The sequence below is a fragment of the Saccopteryx leptura genome, chromosome 13 (genome assembly GCF_036850995.1).
Source record: "Saccopteryx leptura isolate mSacLep1 chromosome 13, mSacLep1_pri_phased_curated, whole genome shotgun sequence".
In the NCBI taxonomy this organism is placed as follows: domain Eukaryota; kingdom Metazoa; phylum Chordata; class Mammalia; order Chiroptera; family Emballonuridae; genus Saccopteryx; species Saccopteryx leptura.
This window is the reverse complement of record NC_089515.1, coordinates 23448133-23475460: the sequence shown is the minus strand read 5'-3', so window position 1 is coordinate 23475460 and position 27328 is coordinate 23448133. Positions and strand designations below refer to the sequence as shown.

General features: G+C 38.7%; 1 protein-coding gene across 2 annotated transcripts in view; it reads left to right on the top strand.

Annotated features, from left to right (window-relative positions):
• The window catches only part of SLK (STE20 like kinase), a 68981-nt gene that overhangs the window by 7529 nt on the left and 34124 nt on the right, over positions 1–27328 (top strand). For both annotated transcript variants that reach the window (XM_066354519.1, XM_066354518.1), the window contains exons 2-9: positions 10589–10753; positions 13783–13831; positions 14157–14306; positions 20884–20956; positions 21101–21295; positions 22268–22349; positions 23534–23662; positions 24001–25371. In XM_066354519.1, the coding sequence (XP_066210616.1) occupies positions 10589–10753; positions 13783–13831; positions 14157–14306; positions 20884–20956; positions 21101–21295; positions 22268–22349; positions 23534–23662; positions 24001–25371 (2214 nt within the window). The remainder of the gene's footprint in view (positions 1–10588; positions 10754–13782; positions 13832–14156; positions 14307–20883; positions 20957–21100; positions 21296–22267; positions 22350–23533; positions 23663–24000; positions 25372–27328) is intronic.

Here is a 27328-nt window from a genome sequence, read left to right as displayed (position 1 = left end):
AACATAGCTCAAAAAAAATCATTATGATCATTAAACTTTATTGACACTGATTTGTTCAAATATAGCCTTCTCAGTGAAGTCTAACTTAACTATCCTATTTAAATTGTTAACTCCTTCCCTGTGTACCTCCCCATTTCCTCGTCTTTCATTACTTTACTTAATATTTTCCCATGGTACTATTCACTAATCTCTCTATTTTAAAATTTTGCCTTTTGACTGTCCTCTCCCTACAATTATAAGTGTCATAAAGACAGGGATTTTGTATATTTTTAAATATTATCAAAATATTGTATAGTGCCTGACATACATAGAAGATACTCAATATTTCTTTTTTTTTTTTTTTTTTTTTTTTTTAAATTTTATTTTATTTATTCATTTTAGAAAGGGGAGAGAGAGAGAGAGAGAAGAGGGGGAGGAGCAGGAAGCATCAACTCCCATATGTGCCTTGACCAGGCAAGCCCAGGGTTTCGAACCGGCGACCTCAGCATTTCCAGGTCGACGCTTTATCCACTGCGCCACCACAGGTCCTCAATATTTCTTGAAAGAATGAGTTGAATTTTAGCAGACCAATTCTTGAGCATACTTTAGTAGACTTTTATATTGCCTTTCTTTCTGAGAATAGATTTTTGTGGGGTGCTGTGTTTGTCTTTATGTTTCTATAGCTTCAACTAATGTCTTGTATGTAGTAGATGTTCGTGAACTATGCTTTGGTTTGTTTAGTTTTTGTATTTTCTGATGGTTGGATGTCTTTATACATTGGACAGAAGAGACCTCTTGTCTTGGTGGGAGGAGGAGCACCTTTGAGCTCTCAACCATGAGATCAAATAAATCATCCAAATTAATATAATTAATCCCAGTGATGATTTTTTTTTAAATAAACTTTTATTATTTATTTATTTATTTATTTGTGGCAGAGACAGAGAGAGATAGAGGGACAGACAGACAGGAGGGGAGAGAGAGATGAGAAACATCAATTCTTTGTTGCGACACCTTAGTTGTTCATTGATTGATTTCTCATATGTGCCTTCAGAAGACTGAGTGACCCTTTGCTCGAGCCAGCGACATTGGGCTCAAGCTAGTGAGCTTTGCTCAAACTAGATGAGCCCACGCTCAAGCTGGCGACCTTGGGGTCTGGAACTTGGATCCTCCATATCCCCGTCTGATGCTCTATCCACTGTGCAACCGCTTGGTCAGGCTAATCACAGTGATTATCGAAGTGATTGAATTAATCTCGTTTAGATTCTTCTTGTATTTATCCTATTTTTTTTCTTCCTTTTTTGATTGACTAACACCTCTGTGGTACTAAAGTCATCTATATATTCTGTGCTGGTCTTTCATTTTACAGATGGTAATTTTATTAAAATACATTTCCATTATGAAACTCATATATATAGTCTTAGAAAATGTAGGAAGAAAATTAATGAAAATCTAAAAATTACTTGTGTCCTCACCACTCAGGAAAGTATCCACTGTTGAAATAAGAGTAATATAAGAGGATGTAATTTTTACTTTGCTTTGTTTAGAACATGAAACCAGTACAGGAAACTTAATAAATTATGTTTCCCTGTAGACCTCTATTTGTTTATGTAAAGTGGGTAAGCTCTATTCATGATTTATGAAAATAAAAACAATTGTTTTTATTTTATTTATTTATTTATTTATTTATTTATTTATTTTGTATTTTTTCCGAAGTTGGAAACGGGGAGGCAGTCAGACAGGCTCCCGCATGTGCCCGACTGGGATTCACCCGGCATGCCCACCAGGGGGCGATGCTCTGCCCATCTTGGGGATCGCTCTGCCGCAATCAGAGCCATCCTAGCGCCTGAGACAGAGGCCACAGAGCCATCCCCAGCGCCAGGGCAAACTTTGCTCCAATGGAGCCTCAGCTGCGGGAGGGGAAGAGAGAGACAGAGAGGAAGGAGAGGGGGAGGGGTGGAGAAACAGATGGGCGTTTCTCCTGTGTGCCCTGGCCGGGAATCGAACCCGGGACTCCTGCACGCCAGGCCGACGCTCTACCACTGAGCCAACCGGCCAGGGCCAAAACAATTATTTTTAAGTGATCATGACTGATCTCTGAAAACATATTATCAATTTAAAGTAACATCTCTATGTATTCCATTTTTGCTTTTATTAACATTTGATTAGTTATTTCATTGTCTTTATGTGAAGAATTTTCATGATTTCAGGTGGTAGATAGGTGAGACTTTTTTTTTTTTTTCCCTGTATTTTTCTGAAGCCGGAAACGGGGAGAGAGGGTAAGACAGACTCCCGCATGCGCCCCACCGGGATCCACCTGGCACGCCCACCAGGGGGCAATGCTCTGCCCCTCCGGGGCATCGCTCTGTTGCAACCAGAGCTACTCTAGCGCCTGGGGCAGAGGCCGAGGAGCCATCCCCAGCGCCCGGGCCATCTTTGCTCCAGTGGAGCCTCGGCTGCGGGAGGGGAAGAGAGAGACAGAGAGGAAGGAGAGGGGGAGGGGTGGAGAAGCAGATGGGCGCTTCTCCTGTGTGCCCTGGCCAGGAATCGAACCCGGGACTTCCGCACGCTCTACCACTGAGCCAACCGGCCAGGGCTGAGACTTTCTTTTTAACACTAATGTCCATTATACTTGTTTAAAGTATAGTATTGCATGCTTATCAATGTCTATTTCAGTTTTGATTTTCAGAGTTCTTTGGAACTAATCCTGATGAATAATCAAGTTATTTTCAAGCAAAAATGTAGGAGCTACTATACTTACTTTATTTTATTTTATTTTATTTATTTATTATTTTTTTACAGAGACAGAAAGTGAGTCAGAGAGAGGGATAGATAGGGACAGACAAACAGGAACGGAGAGAGATGAGAAGCATCAATCATTAGTTTTTCATTGCACATTGCAACACCTTAGTTGTTCCTTGATTGCTTTCTCCATATGTGCCCCGACCGCGGGCCTTCAGCAGACCGAGTAACCCCTTGCTGGAGCCAGTGACCTTGAGTTCAAGTTGGTGGGCTTTTTGCTCAAACCAGATGAGCCCGCACTCAAGCTGGCGACCTTGGGGTTTCTGCATCCCAGTCTGACACTCTATCCACTGTGCCACCACCTGGTCAGGCGGTACTATATTTTCTAATGTAACTTATTTATTAAATCAAATGGTACCATTATTGATTTAATTAGTATGTCAGGGGAATTGAGTAATGAAATTTGTTACTATAAAGAATTTTAGAGATTATCTAGTGCCCCCCTCAATTCATTTTATTCCATCCACAAGTAAAAGACACATCTTTAAAATCTCTCAGGACATTAGTAGAAACATGCAGAAGTAGGATGCCTTTTAACTTCACTCACAATATCCTTGGTCTCTTACCAGGGCTTACATTTTTATAGTGTTCTCTTCAAAGACAGTTCCTCTAGTCTCTTTTCTTCCGAAAATGTTACATTATTATGGTGAGAGAAGGGCTTATCTCTCACTGGCTTATTTCCTCTGACTTAGGGGAGGCTGAGTTCTAATTATTATTGGCTCAACTGCAGTATCTTTCTTAGAGATACAACTTAATGTATTTTCACCAATTATGACAGACTTTTTGCTTTTCAATGTCTCTGAAACTGGGATAAGTCCCTTATTGTTTGATGTTTTAGTATTATTATTGGCTAGGAAGAGGTTATGATGTACATCAGTAAACTGTTGTATCCCTGGTGTCATGCAGTTGCAATCCCTTTTAATGAATAACCTATTTAAAGAGTGTTTGAAGAAAGAATGTGAGTCCTGGTTGTTACCTAAAATCTTTCAGCACCTGTGGTAAGGTCAGGAAAGTAGTATGCATCATTGTTATAATTGCAAAATGGGAAATGAGTGGCTTCACAGAAAATTTTTGAGGCAGTAGTTAAGGAGCAGTGCTGTATCACCAAAGCTTTTTTTTTTTTTTAATAAATTTTTATTAATTTTAATGGGGTGACATCAATAAATCAGGGTACATATATTCAGAGAAAACATGTCCAGGTTATTTTGTCATTCAATTCTGTTGCATACCCATCACCCAAAGTCAGATTGTCCTCCATCACCTTCTATCTAGTTTTCTTTGTGCCTCTCCCCCTCCCCCTCCCCTCACCAAAGCTTTTAATGGCAAGAGAATGATAGTGTGGAAAACACAGATATTAAATAACTCTGAGTGAAAAAGTGATTCCAAAGAGTAGAACTTAAATATAAAGTATCATTTTTTTATGTATGAACAAGAATAATAGAGATACAGTAACAATTTTTGTCTAAATATGTTCGGCCTGACCAGGCAGTGGTGCAGTGGATAGAGCGTCAGACTGGGATGCAGAGGACCCAGGTTCGAGACCCCGAGGTCGCCAGCTTCAGCGCGGGCTCATCTGGTTTGAGCAAAAGCTCACCAGCTTGGACCCAAGGTCGCTAGCTCAAGCAAGGGGTTACTCGGTCTGCTGAAGGCCCATGGTCAAGGCACATATGAGAAAGCAATCAATGAACAACTCGCAACAAAAGGTCTCACAACAAAAAACTGATGATTGATGCTTCTCATCTCTCTCCGTTCCTGTCTGTCTGTCCCTGTTTATCCCTCTCTCTGACTCTCTCTTTGTCCCTGTAAAAAAAAAAAAAAAAAAATGTCCAAAAGAATTCTTTAATAAAGATATAAAAATTTTTAATGATAGTGTTGTTACAGTTTGGTTGGAAGTTTTTCTTCTGTAGTGGAAATAAAATAAGGGCATATCTTTTTTTTTTTTTGTATTTTTCTGAAGTTGGAAATGGGGAGGCAGTCACACAGACTCCCGCATACGCCCAACTGGGATCCACTCGGCATGCCCACCAGGGGGCAATGCTCTGCCCATTTGGGGCATTGCTCTGTTGCAACCAGAGCCATTCTAGCACCTGAGGCAGAGGCCATAGAGCCACCCCCAGCGTCCGGGCCAACCTTGCTCCAATGGAGCCCTGGCTGCAGGAGGGGAAGAGAGAGACAGAGAGGAAGGAGAGGGGGAGGGGTGGAGAAGCAGATGGGCGCTTCTCCTGTGTGACCTGGCCGGTAATTGAACCCGGGACTCCTGCACATCAGGCCGACGCTCTACCACTGAGCCAACCGGCCGGGGCCAAGGGCATATCTTAAAAAAAAATTTTTTTTAATTAATTTTATTTTTTGTATTTTTCTGAAGTAAGAAGCAGGGAGGCAGAGAGACAGAATCCTGCATACACCCAACCGGGATCTACCTGGCCTGCCCACTAGAGGTGTTGCTGTACCCATCTGGGCCATTGCTGCATTGCAACCGGAGGCATTCTAGCGCCTGAGGGAGAGGCCATGGAGCTGTCCTCGGTGCCCGGGCCAACTTTGCTCCAGTGGAGCCTTGGCTGTGGGAGGGGAAGAGAGAGAGTGAGAAGAGAGGAGGAAGGTTGGAGAAGCAGATAGATGGGCACTTCTCCTGTGTACCCTGACCAGGAATCGAACCCAGGACATCCACACGCCAGGCTGACGCTCTACCACTGAGCCAAGTGGCCAGAGCCTAAAATTGATTTTAAGAGAGAGAGGAGGGGAGAGAGAAAGACAGAAATATCAATCTGTTCCCGTTTGTGCCCTGACTGGGGACCAAACTGGCAACTTCTGCACTTCAGTAAGATGCTCTAATCCGGCCAGGGCAATTAGGGCATATCTTAAAAGGCATTGTAGATTTGTTAAAATATGGTAGTTTAGAATATTCTACTAGAGTGGTAGTGATGATCAGTATTGTTATTTTTGTGTAAAACATATTCTCTGAATCCTAAACATTAGGATTTCTTAATTAGTAAATTAGTATTTTTGCCCCTATTTTTCCCTAAGAAAATAGAACACATAGCAATAATGTACTTAGAAAAGGTTAAAAGACTTCACAGAGGAAAGTTTTTTTGAAAGGAATGTTTTATTGAGCCAAGTGTTTAAAGGCCCAGGTCCTGGGACTTGAAGGCTAGACCACCAGCAGCATGGCTAGATGGAAAAGATAAGCGTGTGTCCTATACTGGCATTGAGGGGCTGGCTTCATACATTCTGTTTTGAGGAAGAAAAATGTAAGTTGTTTTGGAAGAATTTACACTTGCTACAGATAATGGGGGGTGGGAAAAGGTGAAGTGGGGGCAGCTTTGTGGTAGTTACACAATTTATAAGGAAGAAAGATTTACTAGTTTTGATTGGTTCCAGGCAGTAGTCCTGAAAGTTCACGCATTTGTGTCTAGTGGTTGGCTAATAGACCCTGGAGGTTGATTCACAGCTGTAACATACATTCAGGAATGTGAGCAGTCTTTTGTTAGTTGGCTCACAGTTATGGATTGGTTAATTATTCCAGTCTCTTTCTCTCACTCTTCTGTCCACTGTAATTTAATTTAGGGCATATTGGAATTTTTCTCTTCACAAAAATTTCCATATACTTTGTTTATTCTTTATCATTTCCAAGGTTAGATAATAGATCACTAAAAAATCTCCCATATACTGATTTTTATAGTATACTGCTCACAAAAATTAGGGAATATTTTATAGTTTCATATTCATTTTTGAAATATCCCCTAATTTTTGTGAGCAGTATACCTTATTGTGTCGGTAAAGACAATACATGTCCATTTTTAAAAGTTCAAACAATCTGATATGAAATACAGAAAAAGTCAAAAGCACATGAAATTCCACCATCCTCACTAATGTCTTTCTATACTGCTCACAAAAATTAGGGGATATTTGGTGAGGTTTCTGCCCAGATCTTTTGCCCATTTTTTTTAAATAAATAAATTTTTATTTTAATGGGGTGACATCAATAAATCAGGGTACATATATTCAAAGAAAACGTCCAGGTTATCTTGTCATTTAGTTCTGTTGCATACCCATCACCCAAAGAGAGATTATCCTCCTTCACCTTCTATCTAGTTTTCTTTGTACCCCTCCCCCTCCCCCTCTCCCTCTTTCCCTCCCCCCCCCCCCCCAACCACCACACTCTTGTCCATGTCTCTTAGTCTCGTTTTTATGTCCCACCAATGTATGGAATCCTGCAGTTCTTGTTTTTTTCTGATTTACTTATTTCACTCCGTATAATGTTATCAAGATTCCACCATTTTGTTGTAAGTGATCTGATGTCATCATTTCTTCTAGCTGAATAGTATACCATGGTGTATATGTGCCTCATCTTCTTTATCTAGTCTTCTATTTTTTTTTTTTACAGTGATTAAAGCCTTTAAGCAAACTCTTGGCCAATACAGCAAGAATCCATAAAAGAGTAGTGTCCTTAACATGTTCACCAAGTCCAAGTTGGCCCCATCACCATGCCATTCCCTGAAAAATGCAACCCAACCACAGTTCAGTCTGTTAGGAATTGTCACAGGGAGCAGGAGTCCAGGAAAAGCCCACATACAGGAAAAGTCCGCATGGCACTGGAATTTTTGTCACCATTCTATACTTTGCAGCTCATGTCCAAGTCCCAATGACCGCTGCTTCTAGCTGGTAATGATTCAGGTAGACTGGAAAAGCCATCTGCAGCATGTGTGGATATGGAGCTTCTGTTCTCCTCTGCCTGGAGAGATGAGACCAGGTTGCTTTTCCCTGGAGCTTTGCGACTGTAGCATGGTAAAGAGAATTTTGGGATACACTAAGCTGGGTGGCAAAGGTAGATTCATAATAGAAGTTGGCAAAAGGGAAAGAGAGCTCTAAATTAGGAGTAGGTCCCAGCCTGAAATATGAGTGGGGCATTGAGGTAGGAGGGATAAAGGAAACACTATATATTAAACAAAGCAACAGAAAATAGGACTATCAACACCCTCAACAGAGATCTTTGAGGGAAGAATAAAAAACCTGACTATTCAGGCAAAACATAGTTAGGTGGCCCTTGTGGAAATGAGATCAGTTTACCTGCTTCTTGGAAGAAATACCCTAGGCTCGTCCACAGAGTCGTAGATGGGGCCGATGGCCCTGGGCACCTTCAGCCTTCAGTGGCAAACCCCAGCTTTCTGGGCAAGGTTAGGTCATAGGTGGCTGGAGCAGGGCTAGAAGAGACTGAACCCTCCCTTAGAGGAGCGAGGGGGAAGCCTACCTTCCAGTGTCCCTGTTTCCTCACAGCAGAGGCATGTAAGTCTGGCAGGCTTTAGCTTGATGACCTTTTTTGCCCATTTTTAATCAGACTGTTGGTTTTCTAATTGTTAAGTTTTAAAAGTTATTTATATATTTTGAATAACAGTCCTTTATATTTTAAAATATCCCCTAATTTTTATGAGCAGTATAGATACTTCTTATGCATCTATCCGAATGGGAAAATGTATGTGTAGTGTCTATAAAATTATATACCTCTCATGTATAATAAGTTGTTTTTTTTCCTATTCACTGATGTGTTATGGCTACTATTTCATCTTAAGAAATATTAATTGGTCAATTAATTTTAATGACTGCATAATGTTTCATTGTAGAATTAACATTGCATGATCTAAGCAGGTTTTTATGAGTGGATATTTAGGTTGATTCAGTTTTCTTTCCTTATTATAATAATGATTTGATTAATATTTTTATATATGCATATTTTTTATTTTGAAAAATTACTTCCTTATGACAAATTCTTAAAAGTGAGATTGGAAATTTATTTATTGAAACACTTATTAGTAGCTTTTAAAAGTTTGGTATTTTTTTCAGTTTTTATTTTTTTAAAGGTAGATGTAATGTTGCTGAAGTGATAACATATATAATACTGAAATGTCTTTAAAAAGCTTAATTAGTATTGTAAGATCTGATTAAGATACACACTTAGCATAATGCATTAGTTAAATATTTAGTCTATATTGATTGGTTTTAGAGAGACAGAGGAAAGGGGAGAGAGAGAGAGAGAAAGAAGCATTCATTAGTTGTTCCGTTTAGTTGTGTATTTCTTGGTCACTTCCTGTATGTGCCCTGACCAGGGATTGAGCCTGCAACCTTGGTGTTCTGGGATGACGCTCTTAACTGACTGAGATAACCAACCAGGGTCTAGACCAGGAGTCCCCAAACTACGGCCCCCGCCGCACTTCTGGAAGGGGCACCTCTTTCATTGGTGGTCAGCAAAGCACGGTGTCGCTCACGTACAGTACTACTTCCGGCGACGCTGGACGCACATGTCATTGCTCCGGAAGCGCGTCCTATCTCTTGTTACGGCTAGCAGTGACAAATATGGAACCGGACATTGACCATCTCATTAGCCAAAAGCAGGTCCATAGTTCCCATTGAAATACTGGTCAGTTTGTTGATTTAAATTTACTTGTTCTTTATTTTAAATATTGTATTCCCGTTTTGTTTTTTTACTTTAAAATAAGATATGTGCAGTGTGAATAGGGATTTGTTCATAGTTTTTTTTTATTGTCTGGCCCTCCAACGGTCTGAGGGACAGTGAACTGGCCCCCTGTGTAAAAAGTTTGGGGACCCCTGTCTAGACTGTCTTTTAAAATAAGTATGTCAAAATAATGAGAAGACAAGCTACTAACTGAGAGAAAATATTTGCAAAAGATATCTCATAAAGGACTGTTATTCAAAATATATAAATAATTTTTAAAACTTAACAATTAGAAAACCAACAGTCTGATTAAAAATGGGCAAAAGATCTGGGCAGAAACTTCACCAAAGAAGATTGACAGATGGTCAATGAGTATAGTATATGAAAAGATAGATGCTGCTTGACATTATATGTCATTAAAATAATAGCAAATTAAAACAAGGAGATAGCACTGTACAGCTATGTTAGAATAGTGAAAATCGAAAACACTTAGAACACCAAATGCTGTCAAGGATGTGGCACAACAGAGACTCTCATTCATTGCTGGTGGGAATACAAAGTGGAACAGCCACTTTGGGAGACTGTTTGACAGTTTCTTACAAAACTAAACATATTCTTACCATATGATCTAGTAATTGTGCTCTATGGTATTTGCCCAAAGGAGTTGAAAACTTATGTCCACACAAAAGCCTGCACATGTGTGTTTATAGTGGCTTTATTCATAATTGCTGAAACTTGAAAACAGGATGCCTTCAGTAGGTGAATGGATAAATAAATGGCATATTCAGGTAATGAACTATTTATTACGCAGTGCTAAAAAGAAATGAGCTGTCAAACTATGAAAAGACAGGTAGGAATCTTAAATGAATGTTATTGAGTGAAAGACGTCAATCTGAAAAGGCTACATAATATCTGATTCCAACCATATGACATTTTGGAAAAGTAAAACTATGAAGTAAAAGATCAGTGGTTGCCAGGGGTTAGAAAGAAGGGAGGGATGAATAGGTAGACCATATAGGGTTTTTAGGGCAGTGAAACTGTTCTGTATAATATCATAATATTATATCATACATTTGTCAAAACCCATAGACTGTACACCAAGAATCAGTCCAAATGTAAATTATGGTCTGTGGGTGATAATGATGTGTCAGTATAGCTCAGCAGTTGGAACAAATAAATGTACCGTTCTGGTGCAGAATCTTGATAGTGGAGGAGGCTGTGCATGTGTAGAAGCTGGGAATGTATTTTCTGCTCAACTTTACTGTGAACCTAAAACTATTCTGAAAAATGAAATTTATTAAAAAATAGAAAATAAAAAAAACAAATATGCATCAGCACATTTTTTGACACTTACATTTTTAGGCCCAGAATAAAGAGACCAATGTTTTAGCTGCTGCAAAGGTGATTGACACCAAATCTGAAGAAGAACTGGAAGATTACATGGTTGAAATTGATATTTTAGCATCTTGTGATCACCCAAATATAGTCAAGCTTCTAGATGCCTTCTATTATGAGAACAATCTTTGGGTAAGTATTTTCTACTGCTCTCGGAGTAGTCAAAATGAGTTAATTGTCCTAAAGAAGTTTATAAGTTGTTGTGAACGTCTATTTTATGTATAACCCTCTTTTGTTTAGTTACTTGTGTTGAGTTGATCTGCTGATGAGAGGGTCTTGAACACGTAATTACCTTTGGCTTCAATGGATGCAGAGGTCGGCAAAAGTAGGTTTACAGTATGAGAAAAGACATGTAGGTTATGGTTGTTACAGTAGCTTTATTAACTCTTATGTTTCACATACTCACAACTGTAAACTCACTTTTGCCCATCCCTGTATTCAGATCTGTATTTCATGATTGTTTGACATTGGACCCAAATGGAGAAGCTTGGTTACAAACATTAAATTGCCTAAATTATGAAATTAGATAGCCTTCTCTTATTCGCAATTTAAATTTAAGCATTTATAATACTTAAAAATCTTTAAAAAGTTTCTTTTGTTTTTCTAGAAATTATTTGTAATTTTCTTACCCTAAACTTTTTCTAGATCATGTAATAAATAATAAAATGCTTTCTAGAAATGTTAAATTTTCATCTTATATACTCAGGCCGAACTTTAGTACAAGATAGAAGTGGCTCAGGTTGTGTGTATAAATTATGTTCATTTTTAGAAAATAGATCCAGAAATAATTTTTTTAATTGAATTTAGTGACACTGGTTAACATAATTATTCAGGTTTCAGTTGGCCAGTTCTGCAACACATCTCTGTACACCGTATTGCGTTCACCCCTCCAAGTCAGGTGTCATCCATCACTGTGTGTAATCCCATATCCACCCCCCACAGTCTCCACACTGTTGATCCATATCCAGGAGTTTTTTTAATCCTTTTATGTTCTATCCCTCCACTTCCTTCATCTAGTCTCTCTGCTGGACAACAGTCGGCCTCCTCTCAATGTATGAGAAATAAAATATTAGTATTCATTATCATTACTTGCTCTGCACCAACACTAATTAAATCAAGAGGGCTTTTTGAAGTGCAGTTTTTGCTTTTCTCCTTAAAGGAAGGAGCAGAGTGCTATGAGAAGAGTAGACGGTACAAGTAGAACTGACTTGGAACCAAAAGACCTACATTTTTTTATCTTGGTGTTGCTAGGTAGGGTCTGTGTACTCACTTATAGGATAAGTAATGACCTACCTTCCAAATTATTTTTCAAATGATATAATGTATATGGAAACAACTTGTAATTCATAAGCATCTATAAAAAAATAAGGTGTTATATAGAGGGAAAACAAAACAGGAAGCTATACAATTTGTTAAGATATGTAATTTAAAAAATTACCTATATTTGTTAGCATAGTATCTTCTAATATAGTTGTTCTGGTCTCTAGCAAAATGTTTCCAAAGATAATAATGAAAATGAACTAGACAATTTAATAAATAGATAAGATCTTTACTTGAGAATATTATAAAATAAAAAGACTACTGTGAAGGGACAGTCTAGTGGGAGATATAAATACTAATTAACCAAAGAGTCATAGTAAATATAAAATTACAGCTGTGATAAGGGTTAAGAAAGGAAGGTGCTTGGTGATATCTACCAGGGAGGTCTGGGAAGGCATCCAGCAGAGCGTGATGATTGAGCTAGTATATGGAGCTTCTGTGTATATATTTCTGTTTGTTCTTTTTTTAAACTCAGAAAGGTCTCTATTTTCAGCATTTATTTTTATTAGCAATAAAGCTAGCCTGAATAGGTGGTGGCACACTGGATAGAGTATCGGACTGGGATTCAGAAGACCCATGTTCAAAACCCTAAAGTCGCTGGCTTGAGCACGGTGTTGCTGGTTTGAGTGTGGGATCACAGACATGACCCCATGGTCGCTGGCTTGAGCCCAAATGTCGCTGGCTTGAAGCCCAAGGTCGCTGACTTGAGCAAGATATCACTGGTGTAGCTGGAGCCACCTGTTCAAGGCACATATGAGAAAGCAATCAATGAACAACTAAGATGCCCCCACGAAGAATTGATGCTTTGCACCTTTCTCCCTTCCTGTCTGTTTGTCCCTGTTTGTCCTTCTCTCTGTCTCTCTGTCTGTCTCTCTTGCTAAGAACAAACAAACAAAAAACATAAAGCTAAAAAATACATTTGATCACTTAAATCACAATGGTTACCTTAAAAGTGAGAGTAATAAAATCATTTAGTAGTGATGAAACGGATAATACTTTCCTGAAGAAAAATTCTGTGGCTGGTTATTTTAGAGAAGCAGGGACACTAAAAATGGTGATTAACAAAAATGCATGTGCAGTACTTCCAGAATATGTTCTCTTTTTGCTTATTTTTTTTAATTTTAGTGAGAGGAGGGGAGGCAGAGAGACAGTGCCCCAACTGGAATTCACCCGGCAAGCCCACTAGGGGGTGATGCTCTTCCCATCTGGGGCCATGCTAAGCAACCAAGGCAGCTTTTAGCACCTGAGGTGGAGGCCACAGAACCATCCTCAGCACCTGAGGCCAACTTGCTTGAACCAATTGAGCCTTGGCTGCAAGAAGGAAAGAGAGAGAGAGAGAGAGAGAGAAAGACAGACAGAAGGGGGAGGGGTGGATAAGCAGTTGGTCATTCCTCCTGTGTGCTCTGACTGGGAATTGAACTCAGGACATCCACATGCTGGGCTGATACTCAAACACTGAGCCAACTGGCCAGGGCCCTTTTTTTGCTTGTTAAAAAAATATTTTTAAAATTGATTTGAGAGAGAGAGAGAAACTTAGATCTGCTGTTTCACTTATTTATGCATTCATTGGTTGATTCTTTATGTGCTGTGTTTAGGGATCGAACCTGCAACCTTGGTGTATAGCAACTAAGCTCTAACCAACTGAGCTAACAGGTCTGGGCTCTTTGTACTTTCTAAAATGTTTATGATTAAAACTCCTAACACTTTTTGACAAAGAACATCTTTATGGTTAACATAATACTCTTTCCATAGCCTAGGTTATTTGATAGCTATTCTTTATCTTTTTTTGCTAAATTGTAGAAGAAATACTCAGACTCAGTGTTGTATTTATTTGCCCGCAGATCCTCATTGAATTTTGTGCAGGTGGAGCAGTGGATGCTGTGATGCTTGGTAAATGCCTTTTTTCCCTTCTATTTATATCTTAAATTACACTTAATAAAAATCATTGGATTTCAAACATTTATACACATGTCTTATTGTTAAGTGAGGTTCAAATCAAGAAATCAGCTTAAATATTTTTATATTCTTGGATAATTGTAAGAACACTCTAAAATTAAATGTTGTGGATGATATGTGAGGAAAGTAATCTCTCTAGATATTTAGTGCTTCTAAAATAAATTCACTGTATTGTGATCCTTGATGATAATGTAAAAGTAAAGAGCTTGCTGACATGTATCACTGTAAAATTCCAGACCTGCTTGCTTTTTCCTTACAGAACTTGAGAGACCATTAACTGAGTCCCAAATACAAGTAGTTTGTAAACAGACTTTAGAGGCATTGAACTACTTACATGATAATAAAATCATCCACAGAGATCTAAAGGCTGGCAACATTCTTTTTACCCTAGATGGAGATATTAAGTTGGGTAAGTTTATTCCCTTAAATAAAACGTTTGAATTTATGCTCTGAGATTTCTCTGTGTATGTATGTGACTTAATACTCTTTTGTTATTTGACTCAAATATGTGAAACGAGAATTACTCTACATTAATTTTTAAAGTACTTCCTTGGATAAATAATTATTAACTTCCAGAATGCCTAAGTATAGTCATCTGGTATAAAGACATTTTAAAAAGAAAGTAAGAAAGGATAAATATTTATTTTCATTTTTAAAAAATTTATTGATTTTAGAGGGAGAGAGGAGAGGCAAGAGAGAAAGAAACAATTATTATTATTATTATTTTTATTTTTTATTTTTTTGAGAAAGAGAGGAAGAGACAGGAACATCAAGCTGTTCTGTATTGGCCCTGACGGAGGATCAAACTGGCCATCTCTGCACTTCAGGACAAGGAACATTGATTTGTTGTTCTACTTTATTTGTACATTTATTGGTTGATTCTTGCATGTGCCATGACCGGGGATTGATCCTGCAACCTTGGCATAATGGGACAACAGTTTAACCCACTGAACTATTTGGTTAGGGCTGGATGTTTATTTTTAAAAAGGCAAGCTTTTAAAAACTGAATAATTCTTTTTTTCCTTAAGTTTTTATCTGTAGACTTAATGTTTATTAATATAATACATTTAGAATATGATGTAGTATGTAAAACTGCTAACTTCATTTTTAATTCTAAAACTTGTGTCTAGTGAATTTTTTTCCCCATATTTAGTTTTATACTTATTCTATTCATATGGTATCTTGACTAAACAAAGTAAGTCTAAAAAGATGCCAAAAATAAATATAAGGAGTCTAGTTTTTACTTTTGTTTTTTACAAAGGGAATAAATACACTTTCTAAAAATATATAGATGTAGATTTAAATGGGAAATTAATTAATTTTATAAAGATATATACAAATGGAAAATATAGTTCTCTTTAAGTACTTCCAAGATATCAATTAAGAAAAAAATTTAATGATGTCTAAATTTGTAGATTTTGGAAGGAGATTAAAAGGACAAAATATATTAAAAAAACATAGTGATTATAGTAATTTCACATTACTTTGTTATGACATCTAAACAGGTATAATTTAATATACAAGGGGTTTTTGGGTTATGACACAGTTCTGTTCCTATGACAGTGATGTAACCCAAATTTTGGTGTAAGTCAAAACACAACCTAGCCTAACACAAACGGAACACTTGTGCTTTGAACAGTCAGAAATGGTGTAGGTAAGTGTGCTGGGGGAGCCAACTCCCTCACTTGTTTGCTGCGTTACTGCGTATTCTTCTGCCACGTGCATCCAAACTAGTTCACCCACATAGTCCATAAGTATGATGCTAATGGTGTAAGCCGAAACACTCGTGGCTCAGTTTTTTAACATTTTTATGGGAGTGAGTGTTGTAAACCAGCGGTTCTCAACCTGTGGGTCACAACCCATAGGTTGAGAACCGCTGTTGTAAACTCAAAACGTCATATGTCAAGATTGTTGTAACCAGAGGACCTCCCTGTACTAAAATTTAACCTTCTTATTATGAAATAAATAGATACAGAAAATAACACATACAACTTAGCTTAAGACAATGAATTGGTTCTCATACCATCAGTTGGTGACCAGTATTTTAAAAAATATTGTTAATTTATGAATTCAGTTTTACTTTATAGGTTTCAAATTTATTACAATTTTATCTTCTTTTTTTTTTGCAACAGAGACAGAGAGAGGGACAGATAAGGACAGACAGGAAGGGAGAGAGATGAGAAGCATCAATGCCTTGTCGCGGCACCTTAGTTGTTCACTGATTACTTTCTCATATTACCTTGACTGAGGGGCTACAACAGAGTGAGTGACCCCTTGCTGAAGCCAGAGACCTTAGGCTCAAGCCAATGAACTTGGGTTTCAAGCCAGTGACCTTTGGGCTGAAGCCATTGTCCATGGGGTCATATCTATGATCGCACGCTCAAGCCAGCAACCCTGTGCTCAAGCCAGATGAGCCCACTCTCAAGCCAGCAACCTCAGGGTTTTGAACCTGGGTCCTCTGCATCTCAGTCCAAAGCTCTATCCACTGTGCTGCTGCCTGGTCAGGCAATTTTATCTTTATTGAAGCTCACATTGGACCATCTTTGGTGACAGGGAGCTTCTTCACATTGGCTTGTTCATCTTGTTTTTTTAATTGAATTTATTGGGGTGACACTGATTAATATAATTATACAGGTTGCAGGTGTCCAGTCCTACAACACAGCTCTGTGCACTGTATTGTGTGTTCATCCCCACGTTAGGTATCCCCACGTTAGGGATCCCTCCATCACCACTTATGCCCCATACCCTCTTCCACCTCCCCACCCAGTGCAGGCACCACACTGTTATTCGTATCCATGAGGTGTTTCTTTTGGCTTGTTAATTTTTTTGACCTGAGTCTAGTCTTGGATAGCTTCCTTGTTATTTGAGTATTTGTTCTGCCCCCTTGCATTGACTTTTTTCTTTAGGGATTTTTTTTTTGTATTTTCTGAAGTTGGAAACAGGGAGGCAGTCGGACAGACTCCCACATGCGCCCAACCGGGATCCACCCGGCATGCCCACCAGGGGGTGATGCTCTGCCCATCTGGGGTGTTGCTCTGTTGCAACCAGAGCCATTCTAGTGCCTGAGGCAGAGGCCATAGAGCCATCCTCAGTGCCTGGGCCAACTTTGCTCCAATGGAGCCCTGGCTGCGGGAGGGGAAGAGAGAGACAGAGAGGAAGGAGAGGGGGAGGGGTGGAGAAGCAGATGGGCGCTTCTCCTGTGTGCCCTGGCCGGGAATCGAACCTGGGACTCCTGCACGCCAGGCTGACACTCTACCACTGAGCTCTTTAGGTATTTTTATCTGCTTGTGGGATTTGCCTGTCATCAATATTTGTAACTTTCTCTCAAGTTCTTTTAGCCTCATTTAAAAAATTATGGTGAAATATACTTAACAAAATTTACTGTTTAACCATTTTAAGTGCGCAGTTCTGCACCATTAAGTCTGTTTACAACTGTCACCACTATCCAAAACTATTTTTTGAGAGAGAAGAGGTGTGTGTGTGGGGGAGAGAAGCATCAACTCATTGTTCTACTTGTGCCATTGACTACTTCTTACATGTTCCCTGATGGGGGCTGGAACCAGCTGCCTCTGAGCCGGTGCCCTCGGGACTGAGCAGGCTACCCTGGGATTGAACCGGCACCCTCCATGCTCTGGGCTGATGCTCTCTCCACTGCGCCACCACCGCCTGTCAGGCCTGTTTATCTGTTCTTGCATTCCTTTTAGTTTAGTCCTTTTTTTCTAAAATGATCTTTTATTTCTAATTTTCTTGAGTTATGCCACCTTATTTCTGAGTTTTTGTAATCCGGACTTATGTTACTTTATATCTTGCATCATTTTTGAAGTCTCATAGCTCATTTTGAAATAGTGTATTATAATTTTGATCCATTTTTGGTGCTTTTCTGTAAATGTGTTAAAATCTTATTTTAATACAGGAACATACTTTTGTGTAAAATAATGTATACTTTAAAAATATATTTATTTTTTTGAGAGAGAGAGTAAGAGAGAGGCAGAGAGAGAAACAGAGAGATAGGTAGGGAGAGAGATGAAAAGCATCAACTCGTAGTTGCGGCACCTTAGTTATTCATTGATTGCTTCTCATATGTGCCTCGAAGGCATGATTCCAGCTCAGGCCAGCAACCCCATGCTCAAGCTGGATGAGCCCACACTCAAGCCAGCGACCTCAAGGTTTCGAACCTGGGACCTAAGTATCCCAGGTCAACGCTCTATCCGTTGCACCGCCACCAGGCAGGCAATATCAGTATACTTTTGAATATTTAGGAATGCCAAATACTAGTTTTGAGTTGGCTGACATTTAAAATAGTTTCAGTCTCTGTTTTATTCATTTTTGTTTTGTTTTATTAATTTGTAAATACAGAGAACCTTCCATTTCTTTCACACCCTCTTAAGTGTACACAGAAGTCTAGAACCATACTGTCCTCGAGAACCATCTTAGAATACAGTCATTCCTCGCCATATTGTTCGCTTTTCGCGGTCTCACTGTATCGTGGATTTATTTTTTTTTTTTTGTATTTTTCTGAAGTTGGAAACGGGGAGGCAGTCAGACAGACTCCCATATCCGACCGGGATCCACCCGGAATGCCCACCAGGGGGCGATGCTCTGCCCATCTGGGGCGTTGCTCTGTTGCAACCAGAGCCATTCTAGCACCTGAGGCAGAGGCCATGGAGCCATCCTCAGTGCCCAGGCCCACTTTACTCCAATGGAGCCTAGGCTGCGGGAGGGGAAGAGAGAGACAGAGAGGAAGGAGAGGGGGAGGGGTGGAGAAGCAGATGGGCGCCTCTCCTGTGTGCCCTGGCTGGGAATCGAACCTGGGACTCCTGCATGCCAGGCTTACACTCTACCACTGAGCCAACCAGCCAGGGCCTGTATCACGGATTTTTAAGTTATATATATCTAATTTTGTATCGTGGATTTTTCACTATATTGTGGGATTTTGCAGTATATAGGTATTTTAATATATTTATTATTTTAATTGTTTTTGCGGTCAGATAAGCAAAATAAGTGCGGGAAAGGTTTATAAGAGTGGGGAGGGTTTATAAAGCCTTAAAAATATATAAATAATAAAATAAAAATAAGGTGGCTACTTTGTGGATTTTTACCTATTGCAGGGGGTTCTGGAACCTAACCCTCATGATAGATGAGGGACCACTGGACCCAAATTTTTATGATCTTATTGGATCATGTCATAGCAGATGGAAATAAGTATGTAAAAGGCTATTTTAACAAACCAGTGTGTACATACCACATCTTTATAGGTAGAAATTCAAAGCCCATAGCAGATAGCAAACAGTTTTCCCCTTTGCACAGAAAATGAAGATGCCCTCTGTCCCTGTTTAGTTTAACTCCTGCTCATTAGAGTGCTTAGAGAGGTATGAATATTGACAGTAGACAGTTGTTTAGGCCCGTTTCTGGACCTCCTTTTGCAGTCCTGTTCTAAGGGAGAAAGTTAATACGAATAGTGTTAATGGGTCCTCTGAAAACACTAGAGTAAGTAATGAGCTGACTTGACCTGAGAACAGAACCTCTTCTGGCAGGAGTTGCATATCGTGATCCCAACTCCTTCCTCCAGAAATACAGGGGAAGATTGTAAGTAGAGGAGGCATGGAGATGGGTAATAGGGGTGGGGAGTTCTGTAAATCTGTTTATGTTGTATCTTCTGTAAATAAAATATTTCAAATATAGATGTTTTGTTTGCTTAGTCATTTATAAATTTAATTACAAAACATTTAATTACAAAAAATTAAATATCTAATATAATAAAGAGTGTTATATATCACGTTAGGAAGATTGAACGTCATTTCATAGGCAATAGCTAACTGCCTATTTATGTTTAAGCAGAACTACATGGTCAAAAAGAAAAAAGAGTACCATATAGCAGTGGTCCCCAACCCCTGGACCGGTACCGGTCTGTGGGCCATTTATTCTGAGAAAGAACTTACATTATTTCCATTTTATTTATATTTAAGTCTGAACGATGTTTTATTTTTAAAAAATGACCAGATTCCCTCTGTTACATCCATCTAAGACTCACTCTTGACGCTTGTCTTGGACACGTGATACATTTATCCGTCCCACCCTAAAGGCCGGTCTGTGAAAATATTTTCTGACATTAAACCGGTCCATGGCCCAAAAAAGGTTGGGGACCACTGCCATATAGTAAACACAAACAATTAGAATACAAGGCAGGATTTAATGAGTTTTAAGAGTTCTACCAACAAAATATCACTAAGGTTAGAATTAGAGATATGGTTAATAATAGTAGCTACCATTTACTGAGTATATATATTCTATGCCAGGTCTTGGGGCATGAGCACTAAGTGCTGGATTTTTTATAATGATTTAATTTTGAGACTTAAAATTCTCAAAAGTGGCATGTCAAACATGAAACTTTGAAAGATATGTGTATGTATGGCATGAGGTAATTTAGGTAGCAGTAGCAGTTTTATGTTGCTGTTTTTGTTTGTCTGAGCTGTTGGCCTAAATGGTGGGGTTTAACATTTGATAAAGCTATATTGAAATCAGAAAACGTGGTTTCTAATTTTTTTCTTTGTAATATAATTTTATAAGAAAGTAAGCCATATGCTGTCATAAAGGCTGCTTTGGTATAATTTGTTTCTCACACTATAGAAAAAAATGTTTATTGATTTAATTATAATATGTGTTTGTTTATTGTTTTGGCATTTGTTTTGAAGTAGATAGACTGATCTTTTAAAGTTACTATTTTTTCTTCAATTCTGGAGAACTTGTGATCTGAAGATGTTTAAAGATGGTGGTATTAAGTGTATTAATGATGGAATCTTTTCTGTGGCAATTTTTTGGGGTGGGTGTGATATTATAGAAAGAGAGTGGTCAAAATTAGAATGGTAGACAAGTTATTTTTCTTACTCTTGAATAAGAATGGCCTTATGAAAGACTTGATATGCTTTTCCCTTTGTTGACAACATTAAAACTAGCACTAACACTTTTGTATGATTATTTATTTCAAGCGGATTTTGGAGTATCAGCTAAAAACACAAGGACACTTCAAAGAAGAGATTCCTTTATTGGTACACCATATTGGTATGTATTCATATTTATGGATTTGCAGTGTTAGTTATGTCAGCAGTTATTATTTGTTTATATGATTGAGGATATTCTTTTATGTAGTTTGCAAGCTCTATTCTTAAGTTAAACATCTTAACTTTTAATTCTCTGTTTTCATAGGATGGCTCCTGAGGTGGTCATGTGTGAAACATCGAAGGACAGGCCTTACGATTACAAAGCGGATGTTTGGTCCCTGGGTATCACTTTAATAGAAATGGCTGAGATAGAACCACCTCATCATGAATTAAATCCAATGCGAGTGCTGCTAAAAATAGCAAAATCTGAGCCCCCTACGTTAGCACAGCCATCAAAATGGTAAAATATTCTTTTTTTTAATTTTTTTAATTTTTTAAAATTTTTTTATTTTTCTAAAGCTGGAAACGGGGAGAGACAGTCAGACAGACTCCCGCATGCGCCCAACCGGGATCTACCCGGTACGCCCACCAGGGGCGATGCTCTGCCCACCAGGGGGCGATGCTCTGCCCCTCTGGGGCGTCGCTCTGCCGCGACCAGAGCCACTCTAGCGCGTGGGGCAGAGGCCAAGGAGCCATCCCCAGCGCCCGGGCCATCTTTGCTCCAATGGAGCCTTGGGTGCAGGAGGGGAAGAGAGAGACAGAGAGGAAGGAGGGGATAGGGGTGGAGAAGCAAATGGGCGCTTCTCCTATGTGCCCTGGCCGGGAATCGAACCCGGATCCCCCGCACGCCAGGCTGACACTCTACCGCTGAGCCAACCGGCCAGGGTCGGTAAAATATTCTAAACAAAGCTTTTTAAGAAGCAAACTTGAAGCTTTATTCTTCCAACTTTCCAAGGGTATTTAAATTTATGGTACAAAAACTCTATGAAGTAGAATACAAATTTTTGATATATTTTCAAGACTTAAGTGCATATAAACTCTTATAACTGACTTTCCCCATGAATTTGAAAGTACCAGTGATCGAGTTCTACATGAAATGGGTATTTACTGTACTATGAGAAAGTGAGGCATATATGTTTGACCTATATTGTGGAATTTGATATAGAAGAATTTTTGGCATACTTGTGAATATATAGTTTTATCTCAATGGTTAAAACTGTGAACCTACTTACATATGTATATATATATGTCTAACATGTTTATAAATGAAAAGCTTATAAAATCTTAATATTTTCATTAACTAGTTTTCTTATGTAGAAGTAATACAATGGCATACATAATGAAACTTAAGCATAATTTATCAGAGTTTTGTTTGGTTTTAAAATAACAAGAAAGTAAAATAGAATATCATTGTTAAAATTTTATTTTGAAGGTCTTCAAATTTTAAGGACTTTCTAAAGAAATGCTTGGAAAAAAATGTGGATTCCAGGTGGACAACATCTCAGTTACTGCAAGTAAGATAAGAGTAATATGACAACAACAAACCATATAATTTTTTAAACATCTTTTTAAGAAGAATACAATTTCAGATTTATTCACTGTGCTCTCTTTCCACTTGCGTTTCCCTGTGGAAACTCAGAATAATTGTAGGAGTTAACATTTGCTTTGCTTTGCAAACATGTGCTGCCATTGCCAAAATGCATTTAACTTATGTCATTCCTCCTGTTCTTTTTTTTATTCAGTTTGTGTTCTTTTCATTTCGTTAATTTTTTGCACTTTGTTAGTTGCTTCCATTTTCTCTCCAGTTAGCAGAAAGCGTGTACTTTGGGGGCAAGGGGACGAGCTAATGCATTTTTTTATGTTCTTGAAGGTAAATGTTCAGTAAATATTGCTGATTTTAACAAATGGTGTTAAAGTGATTGGCTAATTTTATTTTATAACAGGAACTGTGTATAATATTTAAAATAAAACTTTGTCAAATAATAAACATAGAGGTAAACAAAAAAAAAATGGCAACTCTTGAGGTACTTACTATTAGGCTGAGTTGCTGTATAACTCCTGCAGGATAGTATTTTAGGTTGATGTATTTATATGAGGGAGGCAGGCAGGAAAAATTTCCTTTTTCTGGGCAACAACTATATCCCTGGGACACACTTTTATTATTTTACAACCCTACATTTGAAGGCCTTAGTCTGTGACAGACACTGCTGAGTGTATAATGTATCTTTTTACTCTTAAGAAAATTAGAACTGTGTCAAAAAAGCAGGTGTTTGTAGACTTTTAACAGAACCATAAAGCTTCATACTGGACTTACATGTATCATTACTTTTTAAGAACTGGTAATGTAAACCTAACTTGAAACTTACTTTAAATTAAAAAAGTTTAAATTTTAGATTACGAAATTTTCTAACAGAAAAAGTACGTGCTACTGTCCAGATATAATGTGTTATTACTTCTGGCATGTTTCCTTCAGATCCTTGACAAAAGGTACAGTGGGGGTTGTAGGCAGCCCCACTCCTGCTCAGCCTCCTCTACCTCCTTTCTTTCCCAGATGGAACATTATTTCACGTTGTTTGTATTTTTTTTTCTACCTATATATTCATATTTTTACCATATAATAATGTGTTTTACGTTTTTGAAACTTTATAAACAAGCATTCCAGATGTTATTGAGCATGCTCTTTTTAATGACCAAACAGCATCCTTTTGTTACTGTGGATACCAACAGACCAATCCGAGAGTTGATTGCAGAGGCAAAGGCTGAAGTAACAGAAGAAGTTGAAGACGGTAAAGAGGAGGAGGAGGACGAAGAAACAGAAAATTCTCTGGTGAGTATTTAGTAGAAAGGAAACTTTATTTAGGTAATTTTTAGAATTAGGCTTTGAAGAGTGATTGCACCTGTATTTAAGCATTAATTATTGGGTAGCAGCACAAACCTTTTAATTTTAGAGGTGAAAGTTAATAGCAAGTTTACTCTTGCTATTTTTGTTATATTATGTGAAGATTTGTCAGTTTTTAAAATTATTTTTATAACTTCATCAGATTTACTGAATAAATGTTTTAAACATTATACATGAATTAACTAATTTTTAAATATAAATAAACAAAATATTGCTTTGGTCACCATCTTATTTTAACACTAAAAAATGTATAAAATCTTTTTTAGCCAATACCTGCAAGTAAACGTGCCTCCTCTGATCTTAGTATTGCCAGCTCTGAAGAAGATAAACTTTCACAGAATGCTTGCATTTTGGGATCTGTTTCTGAAAAAACAGAACGTAATGTTCCGGAAGATAAATTCAACAGCAGAGTTCTTAATGAAAAATCCACTACCAATGAGCCTGAAAAAGCTGTGGAGGGTATTGATGAACATAATAATGATACTCATTTAGAAGCTGTGGCTGAACTCCGTCACAGAACAATAACAATCAAGGAAAATGGGAGAGAGGAGAAGAGACCCAAGCTTGATAATCTGCCTGACTCCAAAGATCAAGAAATAGTAGACATGAATTCAGTCAATGAAGAAAAAGAGAATAATATCATAACTTTAGAAACAAATATTGAACAGAAACCTGAGGAAGAAAGAGACCAGGAAAAGCAACAGGTATTTGAAAATAAGGTTATAAAATCTGAAGAAGAAGTTAAAGATACTGCTGTTCAAACAATGGATTTAGTTTCTGAAGAGACTGGAGAAAAAGAGGCAGATATTCAGACAATTGACAATGAAGTTGAGCTTACAAAGGAAGACACCCAAGAGAATTTGGGAAAAGATGAGAAAACTCAGAAAGATGTGGTTAGTGATACAAGCAATGCATTGGGAACAAATGAGGCAGTAGATGTTGCTCAGAAGGCAGTTGAAAACAATGCTAAGGATGTTCAGAGTAGTGATGAGAAAGAAATGGTTGACATAGGCCAGGAATTAGTAAGTAAACCCGTGGAGGGCCCTGAGGTTGATGGTACTGAAGAAGCTTCTGTTACAGAAATAGTTGAAACTAAGGCGATTGATCAGAAATCTTTAGAAGGTAAAGGTGACAAACAGTTAATCACGAGTTCTGAGAACAGAGTGGAGACCAATGAGGAACCCAGGACAAACAAAGTTGATGAAATTACTGAGTCATGTAGCACTGAAGAAATAGAGATCAAAAGTGCAGTGATTCATACTGACCAAGAGGCTTCAGGAAGTGAGACGCAGGATGCTCATGAAGCCACTTCTCAGACAGATACAGAGCAGAAGGAAATTCCATGTGAAGTGCCAATTAAAACGGAACCTGATGTTACTACTGCTTCACAGCCTAGTGAACCTCAGCCTGTTCCAATTCCTAGTATTAATATCAACTCTGAAGATGCAGAAAATAAAGGGGAAATAGGTGCTTTATCAAAAACTGAAACCGTGTTGTTACCAGAATCTGAGAACCAAAAGGAAAATGATACTGACTCGGGCACTGGTTCCACTGCCGACAATAGCAGCATTGACTTGAATTTATCTATCTCTAGTTTTCTAAACAAAACTAAAGACAGTGGATCAATATCTTTACAAGTAAGTGTACGTGGGTCCTTGTTTGGGTTTTTCTTGGTCATTTTGGGGATTTATGTGAAACTGATATCTTGAAAATAAAACAGCACTAAGTTAGTATAGTATTATCCCCATAAAATTCTTACAGCCTATGTAGGCAATCAATGAAAAAGAACCAAAGAGAGAGGTCTGGATGTGACCTTTAATTTTTTTGGTAGTACATACTTTTTTTTTTTTTTTTTTACAGAGACAGAGAGTCAGATAGGGACAGACAGACAGGAACGGAGAGATAAGAAGCATCAATCATTAGTTTTTTGTTGCAACACTTTAGTTGTTCATTGATTGCTTTCTCATGTGTGCCTTGACCGTGGGCCTTCAGCAGACCGAGTAACGCCTTGCTTGAGCCAGCGACCTGTGTCTAAGCTGGTGAGCTTTGCTCAAACCAGATGAACCTGCACTCAAGCTGGGGACTTTGGGGTCTTGAACCTGGGTCCTCCGCATCCCAGTCCGACACTCTATCCACTGCACCACCACCTGGTCAGGCCATACTTATTTTTTGCCAACCTGCTATGCACAATATAGTATAGTTGCTTAGTGTGATTTGGGTTCTCTTACTGTACATATCTAGATAGGATTTTAACAAGAATCAATAAGATCTGAGAGAATAGAGAAATTGAAAGAATGATTTCTTTTTTTTTTTTTTTTAATAGGGACAGAGAGAGAGAGTCAGAGATAGGGACAGACAGACAGGAACAGAAAGATGAGAAGCATCCATCATCAGTTTTTTTTTGTTGCAACACCTTAGTTGTTCATTGATTGCTTTCTCATATGTGCCTTGACCGTGGGCCTTCAGCAGACCAAGTAACCCCTTGCTCGAGCCAGTGACCTTGAGTTCAAGCTGGCAAGCTCTTTGCTCAAGCCAGATAAGCCTGGAGACCTCGGGGTCTCGAACCTGGGTCCTTCCGCATCCCAGTCCAACACTATCCACTGCACCACCGCCTGGTCAGGCAAGAATGATTTCTAAAGCATGTTAGGGATAAATAGCCCTTGATTTACCACTGGCTCATACAGATGACCACTGTTGCTTTCTCAGTCACAGCCGTCACTGCTGCCAGGAGAACCATTGTGGGAAGATAGACAAAACCCAAAACTAAAACCCAGAACACTGTAGTTTCTACAGAATAATTCTCAAATATGAGTGTGCTTAAAAGTTAGCAGGGGGAGCTCTGTAGAAGTGTGGGGTGGGGCCCAAGAATCAGTATTTGTAACAAAAGATCCCATTGAATTCTGATACAGGTGAGCCTTGGACTAAAGATTCAGGGTTTACAGCAAAATATTGAAAAGCAGAAACAACTTAGGAAAACCGACCTTAGGGACAGGACTCTGGGACATGACTGAGCGGCCTGCCCATCTGCCCCAGATTATTGCGTCTTGTCTAGATTGTCTTCAGTTTTTTTTTGTTTCATTGACTGAAATTCGATTAATCTGAAGTCTATTCATTGACTTAGTGTAGTAACTTTTTTTTTTTTTTTCATTTTTCCGAAGCTGGAAACAGGGAGGCAGTCAGACAGACTCCCGCATGCGCCCGACCGGGATCCACCCGGCATGCCCACCAGGTGGCGATGCTCTGCCCCTCTGGGGCATTGCTCTGTTGCATCCAGAGCCATTCTAGCACCTGAGGCAGAGGCCACAGAGCCATCCCCAGCGGCCGGCCCAGCCATCTTTGCTCCAATGGAGCCTCGCTGAGGGAGGGGAAGAGAGAGACAGAGAGGAAGGAGACGGGGAGGGGTGGAGAAGCAAATGGGTTCCTCTCCTGTTTGCCCTGGCCAGGAATCGAACCCAGGACTTATGCACACCAGGCTGACGCTCTACCGCTGAGCCAACCGGCCAGGGCCATAACTTTTAAGTTACACTAAAAATATACTATTATTTTTTAAAATGCAAGTACTTCTATGAGAGGTAAGATCATGTTACATGAATA